Source organism: Hemiscyllium ocellatum, chromosome 12 (assembly GCF_020745735.1).
Source record: "Hemiscyllium ocellatum isolate sHemOce1 chromosome 12, sHemOce1.pat.X.cur, whole genome shotgun sequence".
In the NCBI taxonomy this organism is placed as follows: Eukaryota; Metazoa; Chordata; class Chondrichthyes; order Orectolobiformes; family Hemiscylliidae; genus Hemiscyllium; species Hemiscyllium ocellatum.
In genome coordinates, this window is record NC_083412.1 from 63736007 (window position 1) to 63759468 (window position 23462).

General features: G+C 39.0%; 1 protein-coding gene across 1 annotated transcript in view; it reads right to left on the reverse strand.

Moving 5' to 3' along the window:
- gsk3ba (glycogen synthase kinase 3 beta, genome duplicate a) overlaps window positions 1–23462 on the reverse strand; it is a 178111-nt gene that overhangs the window by 89008 nt on the left and 65641 nt on the right. Inside the window, exon 2 of the mRNA XM_060833615.1 lies at window positions 18666–18859. Coding sequence (XP_060689598.1) covers window positions 18666–18859 — 194 coding nt within the window. The remainder of the gene's footprint in view (window positions 1–18665; window positions 18860–23462) is intronic.

A 23462-nucleotide genomic window follows, 5' to 3' on the forward strand; every position in this document is an offset into this window, starting at 1 on the left:
ACTAAATACACTTCCTGCAGACAATCAATAACCTGCAAACTCTACCTAAATCGCCAACATTTGACCACTCTACTAAAGACTTTGAACCTTAACCTACAGACCTAGGTAACAGCATACTTAGTACCTGTATTTTATATTTTTAAAAGTTTAATCAAGAAACAGATCTCAATAAAACCATTAAAAAAGAACCTACACTACTCACTTCTGTGGATCTACAAAAGCAAAACAGTAAGGTTATACTTAGACTAGCCATTTAAATGCTCCCCATATAGGTTTCTTCAAGATCAGCTGTGAATTTCACTTAAATTTTTTTTAGACAAACTCTGATGTCCAGAGAAACTTGAAATCAAACAGCAGAGACAATCAGCTATTCAAATTTCTCCATTTGATTCACTTCCCATGTAGTCACTACCTTTTTGTGGATCTCCCGGCTTTTTAAAAGTACCATTTTGATTCCTCTGTCCCCTTCCCCACCTCAGAAAATAACCTGAGCTTATCCAGCCTCTCTCTGTCTAAAAGCACGACATCCAAGGCAACAGCTACTGCATCACTCCAGTGCAATCATATCCTCTCATGCAGTGACCAGAAATGCACACAGTATTCCAGTTGTGGCTTAACCTCCCTGTTCTTAGTCAAGGTACACATTAAGAGCCCGTAGGCCTTAACTGCCTATTGACCTGCATTGCAACATTCAGGGATTTACAGACAAGCAGCCCAAAATCCCTCTGTTCTAAGGTTCCTAGTGTCCTCTTACTGATTTTCTTGTTACATCACCTCCCTTATCAGGATTGAATTCCATCTACCATTAATCTTTTATCTGACCAATCTGTTTACATTCTCCTTTCTCTTATCAACCACCAGGCTAATCTTCACATCATCCACAAACTTGTCTCCCTCTTCTTCAACCCATCCCACCCCCCACAATGTAGAGGAGAATGCTATATGTATTACAAACAATAAGGAACCCAACACCTTTACAGCCCAATCCCCATCTACTCTAAATGGGTGGTCTTGGGCTACAGTACCCTACATATTGATGGGGTAATTACAATTTTTCCTGCAAGCTTTAAGAATGTTATCAAAGCATTTCCAGTGTCAAGAGAATGACATGTCCAAGATAGATTAAGGTCACTCATCATTCCATCGCAGATTTGCTGCAAAAATCAATCTTCCAATTCAAAAAGGCAAACATTTAACTTTGAGCAATGAAAATTAGGCAAATAATTGACAAATAAACGATAATTGAACAGAATGAGCATAAAATATTCAAAAATGTAGAGAAGACTAGAAGTCCAAGATAAGCTCACTGAATTAGAAAAAGACAAAGTTCAGTGAAGAAAGGAAGTGTCAAACTGAAATCGGGGAAAATAACAACTAATTTTATTGATCAGAATTAGGAAATCTTCAAAGACATGAGGTGATGACTTAAGGTGATAACAGTAGTTGATAAATTCCAATAATAGTAAAAGCACATTATATTCCTACATCAGCAAAAAAGAGGTTTACTAAAATGTTCTTGGCCCTCATTCTGTGCTTCTGGAAGAAATCAAATGCAAAAGCTCTGACCCTGATTTTTCCTTCCTCATCACGCACAGGTACCATGCTGCAGCACTGGAATAGATAATATAATACTTGTATAAAGTGCTGGTTAGGCAGCCTAACCTGCTGTGCTTTGACCAGCAACACATTTGCAGCTGTGATCTCCAGCATCTGCAGACCTCATTTTTTACTTGTATAAAGTGCACCAATATTAAGCACAAGTCACAATTTCCAGGTTGTGCTCAATAAAAAGTATTAAAAATTCCACAGAAGAATCTGTATATGTTGCATAAAAGGATTGGTAGTAATACTTGACAGATAGAAATAAGTTGGGATTAACAAGTGCAAAGTAATTGCTAGTTGGAGAGAGATAGATCCAGAGTAGGAGTTAATTGTTGGTGTTGGTAGCAGAATATAAAAGACACCTCTAAAACAAGAAAACCAAGAAAATATTAACATGACTAGCACCCAGGCACACTTGCGTCCTGAGAGGGAGGAGGAAGAGTACAGGAAAAAGGTTGAGAGGGCTATTGAGGACTTTGTCCACTACTGTGGGAAGAATTCTCGATTGTGGAAAACGGAAGAAATAGTGCCTGCACTGTCATGGATCAATCACTGAAGTAGATGCAAAAAGGTGATGGAGAAACTGGGAGAATGGAATGGAGTCCTTTTGGGAAGGACGTGAGGAAGAGTAATTGAAATAGTTGTGGCAATTTGTAATTAATAGATAAGATACTTGTATGGATAGCCTATCCCACAATGTCAAGGAAGGGACAAGTCAGATGGCCAGATGAAGACAACAGAGATGGAAACTGGAAACAAAATGGATCATCTTGTCCAGTTTGGATGGGAAAAGAAACTGTTCTCCCGATGCAATCATATTTATTGAAAAAAAAAGAAGTTGGGGACCCGCTTCCACAATCACAATGGAAAAGAAATACTGAATTTTAAAACATTTGATGTCTGAAGAAATAGGAAATCACTTAATTCAGCACTATGTCAAAATATTTGCTCAATTTATTTACAGAAGAATGGTAAACTGACAGGAAAGAGACTTTGTGCTTCTACATGATTTCAGCTAAGCTGTGGAATGGTTTTAAGGAACTACTAAAACATGTTAAACAACCCCTGTTCACCAAAGGTGCAAACATTCATGTCACTCCCAGTTTCAACATGCGGGCAGTATATCGTGAAGATGATGGTGTTGGACTGGCATGGACAACGTTAAAAAAAAAATCACAACAGGTTATACTCCAAAAGGTTTATTTGGAAGCACTAACTTTTGGAGTGCTGTTCCTTCATTAGGTGGTTGTGGAGTCCTGATGAAGGAACAGCACTCCAAAAGCTAGTGCTTCCCAAATAAACCTGTTGGACTAATGTTGCCATTTTTATCTATTGTGATGAAGCTGCTGCTTTAACAACGTTATACTGTCCTTGGCTTTTATTTCCTCACAGAGATCGTAAATGACAGACTTCAAAAAATCTGGAGATGAAAGGTTTTAGAAAGAAGTTGACAATAGCTAACAGAGACTGCCTCAGGCAGAAGGCTTTCAAGTTTAAAAAAACATTTGTACAATGAAAAGGGGAGCTGCCAGTTATCCCATCTCAGTTTTTCTCTGGTTTGTTTTTGTTTAAGTAGTGAAAAAGCTGCCAGAACCAGGTTCAGGCTGGTACTGACTTCTATCCTGTAAGAACTTATGTTCAAGTTTATCTTTTGTGCCAAAGGTGCTTATAGGGATCGTTGCAAGTATTTGGAACAGCATCATTAAGTTAGGATGATTTGTTGGCTTTTTGGAGAGGTTACGTTATTCTGTATTCTCTGTTGCTAGTGTTTCATTCAGTAATCTTGTAAATACATTTTATTTTGTTTAAAACCAAGTGGTTTGACCAGCTGATTCTCTCCTGGAACATCCACTCTGCACTTGCTTAAAACAATTAGCAAAGTTAGGGTCCAGGCTACCTTCTTGAAATGTCTTGAGGGGTCTGACCTGGTCCACAACAAAATCTGCAACTACCTCAACTTAAGACTCAAGTAACAGTCTCCAGAAAACAAGACATGGGACATAATTGTATTCACTGTTTCAAAAGTCTACTATTGCACAATTGTTGAATTAATGCATGTCGTTTAGTGAAACTATCAATATACATGGTGTCTTAAAAGCATAAGCTGACATGAAAGCCCTGATTGCCTAAGGTCTTTGTGACTACCAAAAAAGATCATGGCTGATCCAAATTACTGCTACAGGATTGTTCAGGTTTAATCTTTAAACTAGAGGTTTTAAGTGGTTACTTTCCATCAATATGTACTCTGGTGACCCATGTGAGGTTCAGTTTAAAAAGGTATTTGAATCCATAGTGTAATGTGGGACAACAAATTCACGTATGAAGTGTTTTTAAACTTAGCAACTGAAATGATTTATTTCTGCTGAAATGAAGCAGGGACAAACATTTTTTTTTAAATCATTCAAAATTCAATGATAATAGAAAAAGTAACAAAATTTCAGAAACAAATCTGTTGGACCAAAACACTTTAAATAAAAGTCTGAGGAAATTACAGGTGTCAATCTTCTAAAATCTCTGATTTGGAAATTGTCATTGCAGTGGGAAATTGCAACCATTACAAAATGAGTGGTGAAAGGAATAAACCACATAACCACAGTCCTTAAAGTAACTCCACTACAAAGCACTTTCCAAAACCACAACCAAGGATAACAGAAGGTAGATGTGTATGAATTAGGAGAAGTAGGATGCCTGGCCCTTAGAGTCTGCTCTGCTATTCATAAGATCAGAACTGATCTGATTACTGCACATTTCCACCCACCCAGATAATCTTTCAACCTTTTGCTTATCAAGCATCTCAATACCACCAACTTAAAAATATTCAAGCACACTCACTCATTCTTGCACAGCAATCGAAGCAAAGAGCCACTACACAGCAAAAAGTATTTTCCTTAAGTCAGTCTTAAATTGAATTTGATCTGATCTATTCATTATCATGTGTATTTTTCACAAAATACAGTGAAACGTGCTGCATTGTGTCAACACTCTCTGGCACCATCTTAAAAGATGGAAAAATAAACCAAAACAAAATATAAAAAGGTAGAAAAATAAAGAAATAAAGTGTTCAACTCGACAGCCCTTGTTAAGTGCCCCATCATGGGCCATGGGCCTCGTCGCCAGGCACAAGTCCCCAGTCGCCTTCGCCACATTGCTGCTGGAACGAAAGCCATCACTCTTTAGGGGCTGTCTCGTCTCCACTGCCTCCCTGAACCTTGCCACTCCAGACGCCACTGATACCACTGGGTATCATACCAGCCCAAACACTACCTCAGCCGCCACCATGAGTCTGCTTTGAACTCCCTTCGTCAATGCTACCAGGTCTTGTACTGGGCCCAAATTCTCCTCTGCCGCCTGTTCATGAATCTGCACTGGATGCAGAAGCCGCCAGGAATCCAAACCCGCCTCCAACGCTGCCACGAGTCTACATCACAACCTGTGATGCCATCGCCATGACTGAGCTCTTCAGTAAGAGGCAAGTAAAATAAAAAACAGAAAAAAATGACAACAGGTTGGAGCAGACAAGCCCAGAGTCAGAAGTTCTCGTTCACCACCATCTTACTATCGTCCCGCTTCCATCCCTCCCTCCCTCCCCCAAGATAAGGCAATATACATATTATTTGGACGACTATTACAACCAACAAGTAAAGATTAAGCCATCTGCTGTTACACAATGAATGTTCTTAACCTTGTTAACTGGCTTTACACAATGCATACTTTTCAGCTTGTTAACTGACCTTGTGTACTGAATGCTTCCAATATTGTTAAGTGGCTCTATATAATAACTGCTTTTCCACCTTGTTAACCCATTACACTTGCCTCTAGCCCCCACCTATTTAACTGCAAGTTCTTATCGGAACTGAGTCATGCTCGGCTGAACATCTTGTTTCACAAAACTCGAGCTTAACTCTTTCCTTGCCTTTCTTACTTTACTCCTCACAGGGCTCGAACCCCATTTAAAACACAGAGCTCGAAGCACAAACAACTCAAATCAGCTGAACCTCTTGTTTCACAAAACTCAGAACTTAACTTTCCCTGCCTGTTTATACCCTATATACATTCTCATTCCCTCTTTTTATCATCGTTTCATGATAATCAATGGCATTACCAGCGTTCATAAGCCTGACAGCCAGTATTTAAGCAAGTTATTGATACGCAACATGCAGTAATTATAACAAAAATTACTAGTCTGCTACAGTAACTAAAATTCGAAGAATCCTCCCAAGTGGGGAAAAACAAAATCACCAGTAAATCCACAGTACTTAGTGACTACTCCACCCCCTCCAAGTCAAGTGGAATCAAGCCAGTTCTCCAAAACCTCCTGCTACAAGTCCAACCTGAAAACAAGATTCAGTCTATTCTTGAAATCTGAATTCTTGGATAAGAGTAGTTAAATACTTAACAAAATCTACTAGACTTCCATCCTTCTAGAGATGCTTCAGATGGAGGATACCAATGCATCAGAGTATACAGTGCAACAGCTGAAGCAGCAGGCGAGGTGAACGCAGCATTCTTTGCTGCTTCTGCTCCCGCTCTGCTGTTTAAATATAACAAAGCCTACTGGCTGTTGTGATGTCAGTTGATCAGTGAACCTTCATATCACTTAAATGATCAAAAACAAGGGAAAGCACATGTAGTTTAATGTCCATAGGAAGGCCATTGACAAAAAGTGTACCGACCTCCACTCATTAACTTCTTCACTTTTCTTGCTCATGATTAGGGAGCTGATAGAATCTGTTGGATCAGGTTGTGGAGGGATGGGCAGTGGTCCGAAGGTGTGCCTTACCTGTGAATGGAGAAACTCTAGACACGATGTTAGCTGCTGAAAGTATTTTGCATTTACCCTCTCATTCCTTCCTTGCCAAGGTGGTTATCATTATGAAGACAGTCATTTAACTACACTAAATTGTGTCAGCCTGAACATTCTCAGTCGTCTTGAAGTCGGTTACTCTGTTCACTATTTATGACATTATCAAGTTTTATACAATCCATAACCTACTACTAAGTCGTACTGCCTTAACAATTCAGTCAATTATAAACAACAAATCAATGGTCCTAAAATCAAACCCTCGGGTACTGCGTTCAGGTTATTCAAAAAATTATTTTCCTTTAACAAATTGAGACTTGGCTAATGTGAAAGCTGTCAAGAAAAGTATTTCAAAAATCTGGAACAGCAAGCAAACAAAATGTTTCCTGTGCTTTAGCAATTGAAGAGGCTGTTTCAGTTCAGATTTAGAGTTCAAATATTCTGCATTTGTTTCCCACAAATATATTAAAATATGGTTTTTTTTAGATTAGATTACTTTTAGATTAGATTACTTACAGTGTGGAAACAGGCCCTTCGGCCCAACAAGTCCACACCGACCCGCCGAAGCGCAACCCACCCATACCCCTACTCCTACCCCTAACACTATGGGCAATTTAGCATGGCCAATTCACCTGACCCGCACATCTTTGGACTGTGGGAGGAAACCGGAGCACCCGGAGGAAACCCACGCAGACATGGTGTCCAAATGAAACTTCCCCAAATAAAACAGTTGGAATTACAGTGGCAATTTTGGTAGAGATCAACTTTCTTTGAATTTGCAGTAAGGGAGCCAATGAAGTCTTAACAATAATTAAGAGAATTTAAACAGCTCAGCCTCAAGTTCTGATATTCTTTAAAATCTGAACAAAACATCAAACTAAAAATGTACTCTTCTAGTGAATGCTGCATTAAAAACACAGCAGCAAAGATATTATAACAATTCTCTCATCTGGTTAAAGCATGACCACTGACCCAACTATTCATTTTTAAAACCGGCTTTGTAGAATTTCAAACATCAGGGGCTCAAGGCACTCAATTTGTTTAACGGTTACAAGTTTGATCATTTTATATTGTACAGTTTCAATGTACAACTTAACAACAAAATCTGCCCCACTACACAGCCCACAAAAAACACTGGAATTGAGATCTTGATTCAAACAAGACAAAACATTTCCTTAAAAGGATTTTCCAAACCAGTATTTTAACAAACCAAAACTTTTCAAACATCAAACACTCACAGCAAGGCACAATTTACCTTGGAACTTTACTTTTTCAACCTTAGTACAACCTTAATTTCAGCATTTTTGTTTTGTTTTGCATTCTCTCAATTAAGTTACACTTCTAAAAAGAGAAAGCCCTTGCAGCGACCATATGGTGCCACAATCCAAACCACTCTCTTCTCCCAGAACAAAGACTCAGTTTCAAATTTCACCACTAGGGGATTTCAATCCCTTTCTCACTTTACTCCTCACAGGGCTCGAACCCCACTTAAACACAGAGAACCCGAATCCCACTTAAACACGAGCTCGAAGCTCAAACAGCTCAAATCAGCTTAACTCTTTCCCTGCCTGCTTATATGCTATACACATTCTCATTACCAAAAGTAGAAAAGTGATCCCCTTTAAATTTAAAGGGTGAATTTGTCAAGAAGAAACATTTCCACATGCACCCTGTCAATATCCCTCAGGATCATATATATTTTAAGTCTCAGAATTGTTACAGCTCATGTTGTGGTCATTCGACCCATTATGCCTGCACCAGTTCTTCAAACAAACAAACATTCCACTCCACTCCCCCCACCTCACAATACCTTTGCATAGTACTGTTATCCAACAAGCAGCTAATGCCCTCTCCAAAGTTTCAATTCAACCTGTCACCACTTCCAGACAGTATATTCCATATCCCCATAGCCTAACAACTATGTTAAAAACGATTTTTGACATTCAACCTGCTGTTTTTGCTTATCACCTCAAATCTATGCCCTCTCATTCTAGTTCCTTTAAAAAAAAGGAAAAGCTTCACCTGAATCTATTCTATCCAGATTGCTCATGATTTTGTAAACGTCTCATATTTTTTCTCTTTAAGAGAGTCACAACTTATTCAATCTATTTATAGACTCAGAAATACCATCATCCGACATGGAAACAGCACTCAGTCAGTCAACCAGTCCACGCTGACCATGCTCCCAAACTAAACTGGTCCTACTTTCCTGCACATGGCACATATCCCAACAAGCCTTTCAGATTCAGGAATTTATCCATAAGTCTTTTAAATGCTGTAACTGTGTCTCTGGCAGTTCAATCAACACATGAACTACTGTGTAGAAAAAGTTGCCTCTCGTGTCATTGCTTTTTACATCTTTCTGCTCTCACATTAAAAATATCTCCCCTAGTTTTGGATGCCCACACCCTAGGGAAAAGACCCTATTCATCTGATCCATGTTTACGATTTTATAAACCTCTAAAAGGTCATCCCTCAACCTCCTACACTGAAAAGGTCCTAGACTTTCCAGTCTATTTTTATATCTCAAACCCTCCATTCCTGGCAATATCCCGGTAATTTTTTTTTGAATCCTCTTCATTTTAGTAATATCCTTCCTACAACTGGGAGACCAGCACTGCACACAGTAATCCAGAGGCCTCACCAGCATCCTGTACAATCACAATATGATGTCCTGACTCCTAAATCCAATGGTCTGAGCAATGAAGGAAAGTGTGCTAAATACCTTCTTATTCACCCTGTTCACCTGCAATGCAAATTTCAAAGAATTACGTATCTAAACTCCTAGGTCTCTGCTCTAAAACACTACCCAGGGCCCTATCATTAATTGTCCAAGTCCCATCCTTATTTGTATTATTAAAATGTAATAACTCACATTTATTCAAACTGAAGTCCATCTGCCACTTCTCAATCTATTGACCAATTCATCAAGAACCCTTTGTAATCGGAGATAACCTTCCTCACTGTCCAATATATTGGCAATTTTGATGCTATCTGCCTGCTATCCTCATCCAAATCATTTACCTAAATGACAAACATGGAATACCTCTTGTCACCGGTCTCCAGTCTGAAAAGCCCTCCATGACCACTGTCACCTATCAAACAATTTTTGGATCAAATTGGCAAGCCCACACTATTTCCTTTGTGATATAGCTTTACTAATTAGTCTACTAATTGACTAATTGTCCAAAGCTTTAGTAAAGTCCATGTAAATAATGACTCTTGCTCTGCTCTCAATCTTTTTGGTTCACAGAAACAAAGATAGGAGCAGGAGGCGGCCATTGGGCCTTTTGAATCTGAGCATTCATTCACTACAATCATGGCTGATCGTCCAACTCAATAGCCTAATCCTACTTTCACCCTGTAACCTTAGATCCCATTTGCTCCATGTGCTATATCTAGTCGCCCCTCGAATCCATTCCAATAAGTTATTTCATTTAAAAAGTTCAAGTTTGAGTGACAATATTTTCCTTGCACAAAACCATGCTGACTGTCCCTAATCAATCCGCGCCTTTCCTAATGTAAATCCTACCTTTCAGAATCACCAACAAAATACCCACCGCTGATGTCAAATTCTCAGGTACACAGCTTCCAGGCATCTCCTTACAGATTTTTCTAAACAATGGCACAACATTAATAACCCTCTAGATATCCGGTACTTCACCTATGTTTATAGATTAAGGAGGTATTTCTATTACGGGCCCTGCAATTTCCTCCCGAACTTCCCACAACATCCTGGGGACACACTTGATCAGGTCATGGAGATTTGTAAGACCATAATAGATAGGGGCAGAACTTAGGCCTTTCAGCCATTTATCTATTTTTAATGTTTAAGGCCTGCAGCACTTTCTCTTTTGTAAGGTGAATAATTTTCAAAACCTCAATATTCATTTGAATTCTCTAGCCTCCATTTCTTCCTTAAGAGTAAAAATGGATGTGAAATTTTCATTTCTCTCCTGAGGTAAAACACAAAGACAACTTCATTGTGCATGGAGTCACAGGAGATAGGGGAAGTGCTAACTGAATATTTTGTATCAGTATTCACATTGGAAAAAGACAATATTGTTTAGCAGAATACTAAGATACAGCCTATTATAGAAGAAGGGATTGAGGTTCACAAGTAGGTGTTAGCAATTCTGGAAAGTGTGAAAATAGCTAAGTCCCCTGGGCCAGATGAGATTTATGCTAGGATTCTCTGGCCACAGAGGAGATTGTCAAGCCTTTGGTTTTGATCTCTTATGTCATCACTGTCTACAGGAATACTGCCACAAGACTGGACGATAGCAAATGCTGTTCCCTCGTTCAAGAAGGGGAGTAGAGAAACCCTGGTAATTATAGACTAGTGAGCCTTACTTTGGTGGTGGGTAAAGTGTTGGAAAAGGTTACAAGAGATCGGATTTATCATCTAGAAAGGACTAAGTTCGTTAGAGATAGTCAACGGTTAGTGGGCGGCACGGTGGCACAGTGGTTAGCACTGCTGCCTCACAGCGCCTGAGACCTGGGTTCATTCCCCGACTCAGGCGACAGACTGTGTGGAGTTTGCACGTTCTCCCCGTGTCTGTGTGGGTTTCCTCCGGGTGCTCCGGTTTCCTCCCACAGTCCAAAGATGTGCGGGTCAGGTGAATTGGCCATGCTAAATTGCCCGTAGTGTTAGGTAAGGGGTAAATGCAGGGGTATGGGTGGGTTGCGCTTCGGTGGGTCGGTGTGGATTTGTTGGGCCAAAGGGCCTGTTTCCACACTAAGTAATCTAATCTAATCAACATGGTTTTGCAAAGGGTAGGGTGTGCCGCACAAACCTGATTTGAGAAGGAGACCAAACAGGTGGATGAAGGTAAAGCGGTTTATGTAGTGTATATGGATTTCAGCAAGGCTTTTGATAAGGTTCACCACGTGAAAATGAGTATAGGGTATGAGCAGGTAGGGAAAAAAAAAGTTGAATTTTGTGGGGGGAAAAGTTTCAGCTGAGCATGACTCAGATCAGATAAGAACTTACAGATAACAATGGGGCGGTGAAGGCAAAGGTAATTAGGTTAACAAGCTGTAAAGTATTCATTATATGAAGCCAGTTAACAAGGTTAAGAACATTCACTGTGTAACATCAGATGGCTTAATCTTTACTATTGATACTTGCCAATTGTAACAATCACCCAATCAATATGTATGTTTGCCTTATCTGGATGCTCATCCCTATAAGTGATTATATAATTCATTCAGAATCTGCTGTTCCAGAGAAGTCAGAGAACTTATGTTTCTGTGCATATGGGCGATCATTCTCCTGCTCCAGGAGCCAGAATTTAAAAAAAACTGAAGGAGGTAACTACACTAGCTGTAAATGTTTTGCTTTAACCGAGGAGGGAAACCAGAACACAACATGCTAGGGTATTGCACAAAATACGAAGGCGATTTAGCTCCTTGGATCAAAAATTGGCTAGCTGAAAGATGACAGAGGCTGGTGGTTGATGGAAAATATTCATCCTGGAGTTCAGTTATTAGTGGTGTACTGTAAGGATCTGTTTTGGGTCCACTGCTGTTTGTCACTTTTATAAATATGACATGGATGAGAGCAGAGAAGGATGTTTAGTAAATTTGCAGATGACACTAAGGTTGGTAGAATTGTGGACAGTGACAAAGGGTGTTGTAGGTTAGAGGGATATAGATAAGCTGCAAAGCTAGGCTGAGAGGTGGCAAATGGAGTTGAATGCAGAAAAGAGCAAGAGGTGACTCACTTTGGAAGGAGTAACTGGAAGGCAGAGTACTGGACTAATGGTAAGATTCTTGGTAGTGTAGTGAACATAAGATCTCAGTGTCCATATACATAGATCCTTGAAAGTTGTCACCCACGTTAATAGGGTTGTTAATGGGGCATATGGTGTCCTAGTTTTTATTGGTAGAGGGATTGAGTTATGGAAGTATGAGGTCATGCTGCAGCTGTACAAAACTCTGGTGCGGCTGCATTTGGGGTATTGCGTACAGTTCTGTCACCGCATTAAAAGGATTCAGAGGAGATTTACTAGGATGATGCCTGATATGGAAGGAAGGTCTTTATAAGGTATGTCAGAGGTAGTTTCTTTACTCCGTAGTAGGGGTGTGGAATGCACTGCCTGCCATAATAGTAGACTCACTGACTTTAAGGGTATTTAAATGGTCATTGGATAGGCATATGGACGAAAATGGAGTAGTGTAGGTTAGATGAGCTTAAGATTGGCTTCACAGGTCAGTGCAACAGAGGGCCGGAGGACATTACAGCACAGTGCAGGTCCTATGTTCTATGATCTTTAACAGGTCCTACTCTTTCTGTAATTGCTCTCTTGTTCTTGAGTATTTGCAAATCTTTTTGAATTATCTTTAACCTCCTCTTCCAAGGCACACTCATTCCCACTTTGTCTTCCTAAAAACCTCTTGTAAATGACGTCTGCACTCTATGCATTCACATCTCAAAAGAATATCTCACACTAAGCTCTAGTAGATACAAGCCTCGTCTGTCCAGTCTCTTGTCAAGACAATCCACCCATGCCAAGTATTAGTGCCGTAAACCTCCTCTGACCTTCTTCCAATCTACTTATATCCTTGCTTAAATAAGATCAATACTATACACAATATCCAGATATGGTCTTATCAATACTGTGTATAACTGAAGCATAATCTCCGATTTTTGTATTTAATTCCCTAGTAATAAATGATTTTCAATTTGTTTTCCTAATTACTAGCTGCAACTGGATTTTGGTGATTCTTGCAATAGGACACCAATCTCTCTGCATCTCATAACTCTACAATATCTCATTTAATGTTCTTATTCATTCTTCCCTTCTAAATGGATCTCAGATTTTATCAAATTATATTCCATTTGCCAGATCTTTATCTACTCATTTCAAGCATTTACATTTTTTGTAGCTTTTTTATCTTCACAACTTATAGTGTCTACATTTATGATATCAGCAATTTTAGCAATCACACCTTCAGTCCCTTCATCGAAGTCATTTAAATGAATTGTAAACATGGCACACCACTCATTAGATCACGCAAACCAAAAAATCCTATTCTTGCTCCTTTCCTGCAGGTTAGCTAATTCTCTGTGCCAATGTTACTCCCACACCATATGCTTTCATTTTTTTCAATAATCCTTGTGACACTTTAGAAAACTGCTTTCTGGAAATCCAGGTATGGTGCATGCACCGATTTCAATTTCATCTACAGTATGTGTTACTTGTTCAAATGAGGGGTGACCTTATAGAAGTTAATAAAATCATGAAGGACATGGATAGGATAAGTAGACAAGGTGGGGGAGTCCAGAACTAGACAGCATAGATTTAGAGTGAGAGAGGGGAAAGATATAAAAGTGACTTAAGGGGCAACTTTTTCAGAGGATATTTTGCTTTGAGAGTTTATTATTCTGAGCACCATGAAGAACAAAACGGAAAGGCTAAACAGCAACTTAGCCATTTGAAGTTTGATTCTGGTTTTATCAAGTTGATAGGTGAAGTGAAAAATAAGATTCCAGTCCCTCCAATGACTTTAATAACTTCAAGTTCGTGAAATTTTATTGAGCAACACATCTACATTTTCACATTTTTACTTTAATGATATGCACACTTTCACTGCAATTACATGTTCAATAGAGTTCATAAACTTTACCTTCACTTTGAAGGCTGATTCAACATGTGCAAAAATGATCACCAAGTCTGATTTTAATCTTGAGGTAAATTGAGGAAGAAATGAATAGGTTAAGGTCTCATGTAATCTTTCCATTTTAACCTACATTATCTAACCCCAATTGACTGCACTGTAGAGAACATGCTACATTGTCCATAGCACAGGAACTACAATTGTTTAGATTATATCCCACTTCACTTTTCGGTTTTGTTCAGTCATTATTTATCTGCCAAAATTTTAGGAGAGTGAACACAGTATTTACAATTTGTGATTACAGAATATTGTGCACATAAGTAATCGATTTCCTAACCTATAGTCTACACTTGAGCCGCCTTCTTGTGCGGTGTTGCATTGTCAATATCTAAATACCACTGCTTTAAAACTTTCAAAATAACAAACAGATCTCCTTCAAAATTTCAATGTATGCAAGTGTAAATTGGCTGTAATGCTGCAACACCTTCAATAAAAAGCTCAAAAATGTTAATCTTGTAGGAAAATCAAAGCTTTAGAAATTTAAATCTAGACATATAGTGACAAACCTTAATAATATGGGTTATAACAACATTTTTGGGGGGGGGGGGGAAAAGAGGGAAGTAAACTTCTCAATCATTTAACAAGCAAAACTACAATTATAGGTGTTGGTGCACATCTGCTGGAGATACTTCAGCTCCATTAATTTCCATTTTGAAAAACACATACACAAGCAGATACACGTCGGATTGCTCATGCTGCTGACGTTATTTACTATATATGGCAATTAAGACTACTGCTGTGAAAAACAATGGAGTTTAGTGCCAAACCGTTCTTTAAGCAACTGATTAAGGAATGATCAACTTACTGAAATGCTGCACAAAGGAAGACTTTCTAAAAATGACAGTTTGGCCATTATTCAGTTGATAGCCATTATCTTCATTTAAGATTGGAGAGGTTACATAATTTTTCTGTACATGCTTTCAGTTAGTATTAAGGATGTCTCAACCTAGAAGAGAGTTCAGGCCTGTGTACTATTAGAGTGGAAATTACAAGTTTGAGGCCATGTGAAATGGAGCACTCAGAATATTTTTCAATCTACAAGTGGCCATGGTGCTCCAGAAACAGGTTTTCAGTTTCTCAAGCTTCCACTTGTCAAACTCAGGGTGACAAGCACAAGATATAGCAAGATTTAAGCTAAAGGAAAGCAACTCTGATGGTAGCCTTTTAAAAAGGATTACTGTCTAGACTGCTCAACATTGAGCAATTAAGTGTTGACTATCTAGTGAGTAAAAGGACCAAAAAAGGTAGGCTTCAAATTTCATAAGCAAAATATTGTTAAGAACACAAACAAAGTCAGCTGCCTTTCAGTTATCCTTCCAGTACAACGACATTTCATCAGTTGCAAAGTACTCAGACTTCAGGTCCTTGCATATAAATGTAGTACATATACAAAGCTTTCCTAAAATGCTCTTAGGGTGTGACAACTAGCTTCACAGAATTGCATTCCCTTGTCCCCATTTATCAGACTAATGTGAATTCCGAATTAAATGATAAAAGCCCCAACAGACAATCTTATTTTGGTTACCAGAATGAAACTGAATATTGTCTGGTCAGCAAAATGTTGGCGCACTAAAACCTGAAGAGGTAGCAACGGAAAATAACTTAAAACTGAATTAGATCAGTTCTAAAGGTGCCCAAAGTAAGCATTTTTCAAATTCACACTAGGTTTTAATGCTTCAACTTTGTTTAAAACTAATTTTTCCAACTTTTAAACTTAAAACTAAAATTACAGTACAAATAAAAAATAGATTTGCATTCGCAGTCATCATCTGACTCAATGCACTCTATATTCAAAATGTTTTTTTTGAACTATAATCAGTTAGAATGCTGGAAATGTGAAAGCCAATCTGCACACAGCAAATCTCCATAAATAACACCGGGATAATGACCATAAATCTGTTTTTAGATTGTCATTTAAGTGATAAATATTGTTCAGGTCATCAGAATCAATTAAGTTGCTCTTTTTGAGCTAGAACCAGAATTGTTCTAAATCTACAGGAGGCCACAAAGACATAGGAGCAGAAATTAGGCCATTCCCCCATCGAGTCTGCTCGGCCATTCAATCATGCTGACAAGTTTCTCAACCCCATTCTCCCTGTAACCCTTGATCCCCAAGATACTCAAGAACCAATCTATCTCAGTTTTAAATATAAGGAAGGACCTGGCCTCCACAGCTCTCTGTGGCAATGAATTCTGTGGATTCATCACTTTCTGGCTGAAGTTTCTCCTTATCGCCATTCTAATAAGGTCTTCTCTTTCCTTGAAGGCTGTGCCGTTGGGTCCTAGTTTCCATTGGGAGGAGAGACATCTTTCCAATATCTACTCTTTACAGAGCATTCAATATGCTGTATGTTTCAATCAGATGCCTCCTGATCATTCTAAATTCCATTGGATTATAGACGCAGAGTCCTCAAATGTTCCAAAGTATTTCCATTTCTGGGACCATTCTCGCGAATCTCCTCTGAACTCACTACCTCCTTCCAGAGTTTGTGGCCCAAAATTGCATCCAGTATTCCAAATGTAGTCTGACCAGAATCTTAAAACCTCAAGTATATCCCTTCTTTTCTGTTCAAGTCCTCAAAATACATGCCAACATTGCATTTGCCTTTCAAACCACTGACTCAACCTGCAAGTTTACCTTAGAGAATCCTGGACTAGAACCCCCAAGTCACTTTGCACTTCAGACTTCTTAATTTTCTTCCCATTTAGAAAATAGTCCACGCCTCTATGCTTCCTACGAAAGTACATGACCTCACACTTTCCCATATTGTACTACATGTGCCACTTCTGTGCCCACTCTCCTAATCAGTCCAAAATCCTTCTGCAGCCTCCCACCTCGTCAATGCTACCTGTCCCTCCACGTTTGTATCATCCACAAACCTAGTCGGTTCCTTCCTCTAGATTGTTAATGTATAAAGTGAAAAGTTGTGATCCCAACACTGGGCCATGCAGAACAGCACTTGTCACCAGCTGCTATCTGGAGAAGAATCCTTTTATTCTCACTCTCTGCTTTCTGCCAGACAGCCAAGCTTCTATCCATGCTAGCACCTTGCCTCTGACACCATGGACCCTTATATTACACAGTAGCCTCCTGTGCAGCACCTTGTCAAAGGCCTTTTTGAAGGCAAGATAGTAGGCAACATCCATTAGACCTCCTTGGTCTAACCTGCCTCATTACCTCCTCAAAGGAATTCTGGCAGATTTGATAGACATGACCTCCCCTTGGTGGAGGTCACTGTCTTATTTTACCATACACATCTAAGTATCCAGAAATCTCATCCTTCACAACAGATTCCAGGATCTTACCAGAGGACAGATGGAGCCTTGATTTACCATCTCATCCAAGCGAAGTCACCTTAATGTTGCTCTGCATTAGAATGTTAGCTTTGATATTTGTGCTCAATCCCTAGTGTGGAACTTCAACTTAGAACCTTGTAACTCAGGGCAAGGGTGCTACGAGTCACAGCTGACTTATGGGGATTTATCAAAATGCAAAGGCAATGTACCAAGATAAACCTCTGGTTGAAATAGCAGTGAAATTCTCTCGATCTTGCATTCAGCCTCAAGTTCAAGACATGCAGATGGTCAACCAACAGAATTAATTACTACAAATATCACCATCTACAAAATTCCATGCAAGGACTGCCACAAACACTACGTAGGACAAACAGGAAGTTGGCCACCAGGATACACAAACACCAGCTAGCCACAAAGACATGACACTCTCTCCCTCGTAGCCCTACGCGCGGATGAAAAAAAAAACCCACCATTTCACCTGGGACAACACATCTATTTTGGGACAGACTAAGCAAAGACATGCCATAGAATTCCTAGAGGCCTGGCACTCAAGCCACAACGCCATAAACAAACAGATCTAGATGCCATCTATCAACCCCTCAGAAAATGACATCACCAAAAACCCCAGGAACCCTGTCCAGAAGAAAGATATAAATAGAAAGCAGGAGACAACAGCTTCGCTTCACTTAGAAGTAGCCACTGATGATGTTACCTCGCCAGGTAATGAAACGTCTGGATATCAAACCTACAGCTCAGCGAGCAAACTGACACCCTAAACCTCAACCTGAGCTACAAACTTTCACAAACCTTGCAAAAACCATTTCAAATAGCTCATACAAACAACTACTTTGCGGATATCTAAGGTTTTACTGAGGTTCACAATTCGCTTTTTGTGCGGTCCATCTGAGAAATCTCTCTCATTACTATATAGAGGAACCTCGATTATCTGGCATTTGATTATCTGGAAAATTGCAAGGTCCCGATGCTTGGATAAACTGTGGCATCCAACATTCCATTATTCGGAATTCAAACAACCAAATGAAATACTCTACACCTGCGTCCTTCAGATAATCGAGGTTCGTCTGTAGTCTGACTGTTAAATGTTTTCAGACTCCAGTCATTGCCTCTAGCTCCCCAAAGTGACCCAGTTGAAAAATATCTTAGATTGGCTGTTCCTGTAAAAACAGCTGCTCATTTTTCCATCCAGCTTCTCCGAAAGGGGGAGAAAATATAATCGTCAACTGCTCTTTGAAATTCAGTTAAAATAAATTGTGTCACTTACCTTAAATCTTTTGTCCTGTAAAACCTTCTTGATGGCTACCAGTTCCCCTGTGTCACACAGTTTTGCCTGGTAAACAACTCCAAAGGAACCATTGCCAATCACCTTGGTGTCAGTATAGCTGACTTCCTGCGGCCGGTCTGGACCCTGTCCAGGTGTCGCCACCACTGTTGTCACCTTACTGCCATCTTTGTCTCCTAAGCAAAAGAAAATCAGTTTGTCAGAGCTGTACTCAAACTGGATCCTGACGACAGGGAATTATAGATGAAACACATCTGGAAGCAATTGCTGACTAAAAATAAAACAAAATGATGTTGGGCATATTGCTAAAAATAAAGTGTTGGGCATAACACTGACATTTCTGTTTTCCATCGGTATGCAAGCCACAAAACAAGCAAAATGAACAACCAATATCCCGCAAATGAATTCTACTTAAACTCATGCAACTTCAAAAACATTTATATTATCAAGTGTGAACATTTCACTTTCGCCCACTTTGCTGTTCAGCCGAGTGCAAATTGAATATTGGCATGCATATTGTTAGATGGATGTCAGAGATGGAACTGCATTTACACCACAAAGATTTGTAGAAATGGGAAAATAGGTAGCATTATGTAATTTTATTATTCCATTGCAATTCCTTTTATTTTACAATCCTATGGCTTGCCACTGCAGCTTCTTCATCACCACCATTCTAACCAGCCTGGTTACCTAAATTTCAAGATTTTATATCACAAACCAGTTTTGCCAGTAATTATATTACCTAAGCCAACGACAACTGATCAAACCATCTCATCAGCAACTATATTGAAGTCTATTATTAACGCCCGAGTAGTGACACAATATCCATCCTCTCTGGACCTGAAGGTCTGAGTTCCAGCTGTTTTTCATAAAATATTTACAAAAACCCATCAAAGCCTCACACTTGTCAAACTGTTTCAATACTTGGAGATCGCGAGAGATGGGGCAGATACTAAATGAGTATTTTGCATCAGTATTTACTGTGGAAAAGGACATAGAAGATAGGGAAATAGATGGTGACATCTTGAAAAATGTCCATATTACAGAGAAAGTGCTAGATGTCTTGAAACGCATAAAAGTGGATAAATCCCCAGGATCGGATCAGATGTACCCGAGAACTCTGTGGAAAGGGATTGCTGAGCCTCTTACTGAGGTACCTGTATCATCGATAGTTACAGGTGAGGTGCTGGAGGCTGGCTAAGGTTTATGAAAGGTGGCAAGGACAAGCCAGGGAACTATAGACCAGTGAGCCTGACATCAGTAGTGGGCAAGTTGTTAGAGGGAATTCTGAGAGACAAGATTTAACGTATTTGGAAAGGCAAGGACTGATTAGGGACAGTCAATATGGCTTTGTGTATGGGAAATCATGTCTCACACACTTGATTGAGTTTTGAAGTAATTAAGAGGATTGATGAGGGTAGATGTGGTCTCTATGGACTTCAGTAAGGCATTTGACAAGGTTCCCCATGGGAGACTGGTTAGCAAGGTTAGATCTCACGGAATACAGGGAGATCTAGCCATTTGAATACAGAACTGGCTCAAAAAAGGTAGAAGACAGAGGGTGGTGGTGGAGGGTTGCTTTTCAGACTGGAGGCCTATGACCAGTGGATTGCCAGTGGTTGGAATATCTGATCAGTATGGACAAGTTGGACCGAAGGGTCTGTTTCCGTGCTGTATGTCTCTATGATGATGATTTGGACATCCTCAGCACAGAATTACAACAGGCACTATGGACTTGTGCTTCAAACAAATTCTGATTATGCTGGGAGTTCAACCAAACATGGGACAAACTAGAGACTTACTTAGCTGTTCTAGCTGTATAGTTAAAATCTTATTTCCTTTGCTATACTGCATAAAATGAGAATGGTTGTGCCAACCTATCCATCAACACTCTTGGATTTCCATGTTCTACCAGATAAAATAACATCCTTTAACACATGTTGGCACAGCAGACTCACTTTTCTCAGTATTGTCATTTGTATTATTGACATGTACCAATTGTCCGCTAGTTTCTGAACGTGTCCAGCTTCTTATATATTTGATCAATCATTGTCATAATGTGTTTAGCATTTAGAAACGTCATTCGCCTAAGTTTTCATCTCCATTTCTACTGTTTTCATGGATGGATACTCAAACAGCCGGTCAGTATTCATTGGAATTGTTAGGATAAGTTGAAATTTTAGATAGATATAAATGAGTTATTGCTCCCATTCCTTTGAACTAACTTTAATCTATACATTATTCATCCCCCTCAGGGGAGTCTGGTAAGTGCGCATTCCAGGTTTTCTTTGCATGTTTCCCTATGTGCAAGAAATCTGAACCCTTCTTTCCAACAAAATCCCCAAACTGAAAACTTAATGCACTTTGTTCACTTGCAATATTTATAATAAATGACACTGGTGGTGATTCTGACATTACTACTCACAAGATCTTGCTCCTCATCTATTCCCTAACTCTTAACCTCAACTAGTTCCCACAGCACAGATGTCAACATGAACAAGTGTCCTTTTCAAAGAGGTTGTCTACCCACCTCAACAATACTATTGCATTGGAAGCAAATATCACAATGACTGCGTTAATGTTTGGAGAATATTATCTTCCATCTGTAGGCACTCCATCACTTTGTACCTACTCTCCCATAATCATTTCGTATGATATTAATTGTTCATGACTATCATCTGTCATTTTTCACTTAAGCTATTTGGAGGCCATTTCTCCATTAGCCCAATTCAAGGGCTCATCAGACTTTGGATTGACGATTTCTTCTGAATTACTTATCCAATTGTTTAATGACTATTTTAGATTGCTGTTCTCTAGTTCTCCATTGTTTTCTCTGTCTCCATCAAAATCTTCTGTAAATTTTAAAGACCATTATTAGGTCATTTTCAGCTACTTTTTCCAGAATTGCTTCTCTTTCCATAGATGCTGCACGATTTTTGGAGTGCAAACATTTTTAATTAATTTAATCTGATGACAAATGACATGTAATATGTTTAAATATATTTGTGCAATAGTATAATGTAGGGATTAAAACAATAGTATTTCAATGGGACCTAGAAGAGCTTCATCTCATAAAATAAACTGTTAGTCTCATCTGCAGCTCTCTTGTTAATTATGGTTTCTCCTCTATGTACTGATCCGTCTACCAAAGGAAAGGATTTCTGTTTTTTTGCCATGAAAATTCTTCATGATTCTGAGTACTTATTGTCTCCTTAGCCTTCTGTTCCAAGGAGAATAATCCCTGTTACCCCAGCCTTTCCAACTTCCTGCTTTGATATGAATGTCTATAATGTAGTAAAACAGGCCAAGGCACTTTACAGGAGTAATATGTAAAAGAAACTTTGCACTAAACCACAAGGTTATATTAGCATTACTATCTTTGGTTCAGTGTGAGACAAAGAAAAAGGTAATGCTGTTTTATCGCACATTAGATGATTTATAAACCCATGGATTCGATATTTTCTTCTTTCAAAAATGACTTCCCAAAATCACCTTTAAAGATCTGGGTACATATACCTCCAGGTCTTCCTATTATTGCATTCACTTTAACATTCCATATTTAAATTTGTATTGTTTCTTCTCATTCCTTAAGATTACATCATCTCAAATGAAACATCTCAAACTGCATGGAGCCAAATTTCATCTATCAGGGTTATGACAGTGCATTATTTCTGTCATTCTCACCCCACTACTCTACGAGTCACAATTGTTTTAAGTAGTTCCCAATGTAGCTAACTTCATACCTTCTTTACATAGCACAGAATAAAAAGATTTGGGTTTTTTAAAAATTATATAAACAAATACTTATTCCACAAAGCTGCAGAATTAGTTAACATAGTCTGCAACATGGAAATACTAATGCTTACTCCTCTAAATAACCCAAAATACAAATGGTAATAGGGAAAAAAGGATTTCTCTTGGAGATTTACTTTGGGGGAAAAAAAAAACACTTTTGGCTAAAAAGGTTTTGTCTTTAAAGACAAAGAGGATGAGTCTGAAACATTCAGATGGCTATTAGGTGATGTTCTGGCGCATCATGGCTGTTGTTGGTGACCTCCAGGTGCACTTTTGAAGGTTTTTCTGCAAGGACAAATGAATCATGGCTCCAGGGACTTCTGGACCCACAAGGGCTCTCTTCTAGAAATAGGAGAGCTGAGATGGGAAGCTTCATTTATTATGCTCTCCTCAAATATTCCAAACAAACAGATACAGTAACCAGTTAAATGTTTCCTTGAAATGAATTCAAGCAGCCAATAGCAGCAATCTCTGGAATCATGCGGTTTCCAAAGAAATAACTTGTTTAAAGGCCTTTTTTTTTACATTTAAACAATAATTCAAGTCTTTTCACTTTGCTTCAAACTCAACTACACAAAAAAATTCAAAGCCATATCATGTGGCTGCTCAATTCAGCATCATATCTAGGAGTTCTGAAGACTGTTACTATTGTCTGTAATACTGATTACTGTTCCTGAGTTTTAGGTCATCAGCAAATTTTGAAATCTCATCTTGTAATGTGTATCCAAGTTCAGATCATTAATGCGCAAAGAGAAGTCCCAATATCAATTGCCAGGACGGGTTACCTTCCAGCTTGTAATTTAACCATTTACCATAATGCTGCTTTCAGTCCATGATTCACTTTATTCACTTCAAAAAGTCTTTACAAGACCATATGCACACCACATTATTCTCATACATCCTACAAGAGAACTCAGGTTATTCAAACATTTGACTGCAACAAATCCCTGCTGGGTGAAATTCTTTCTTGCCCCTTCTTTTATC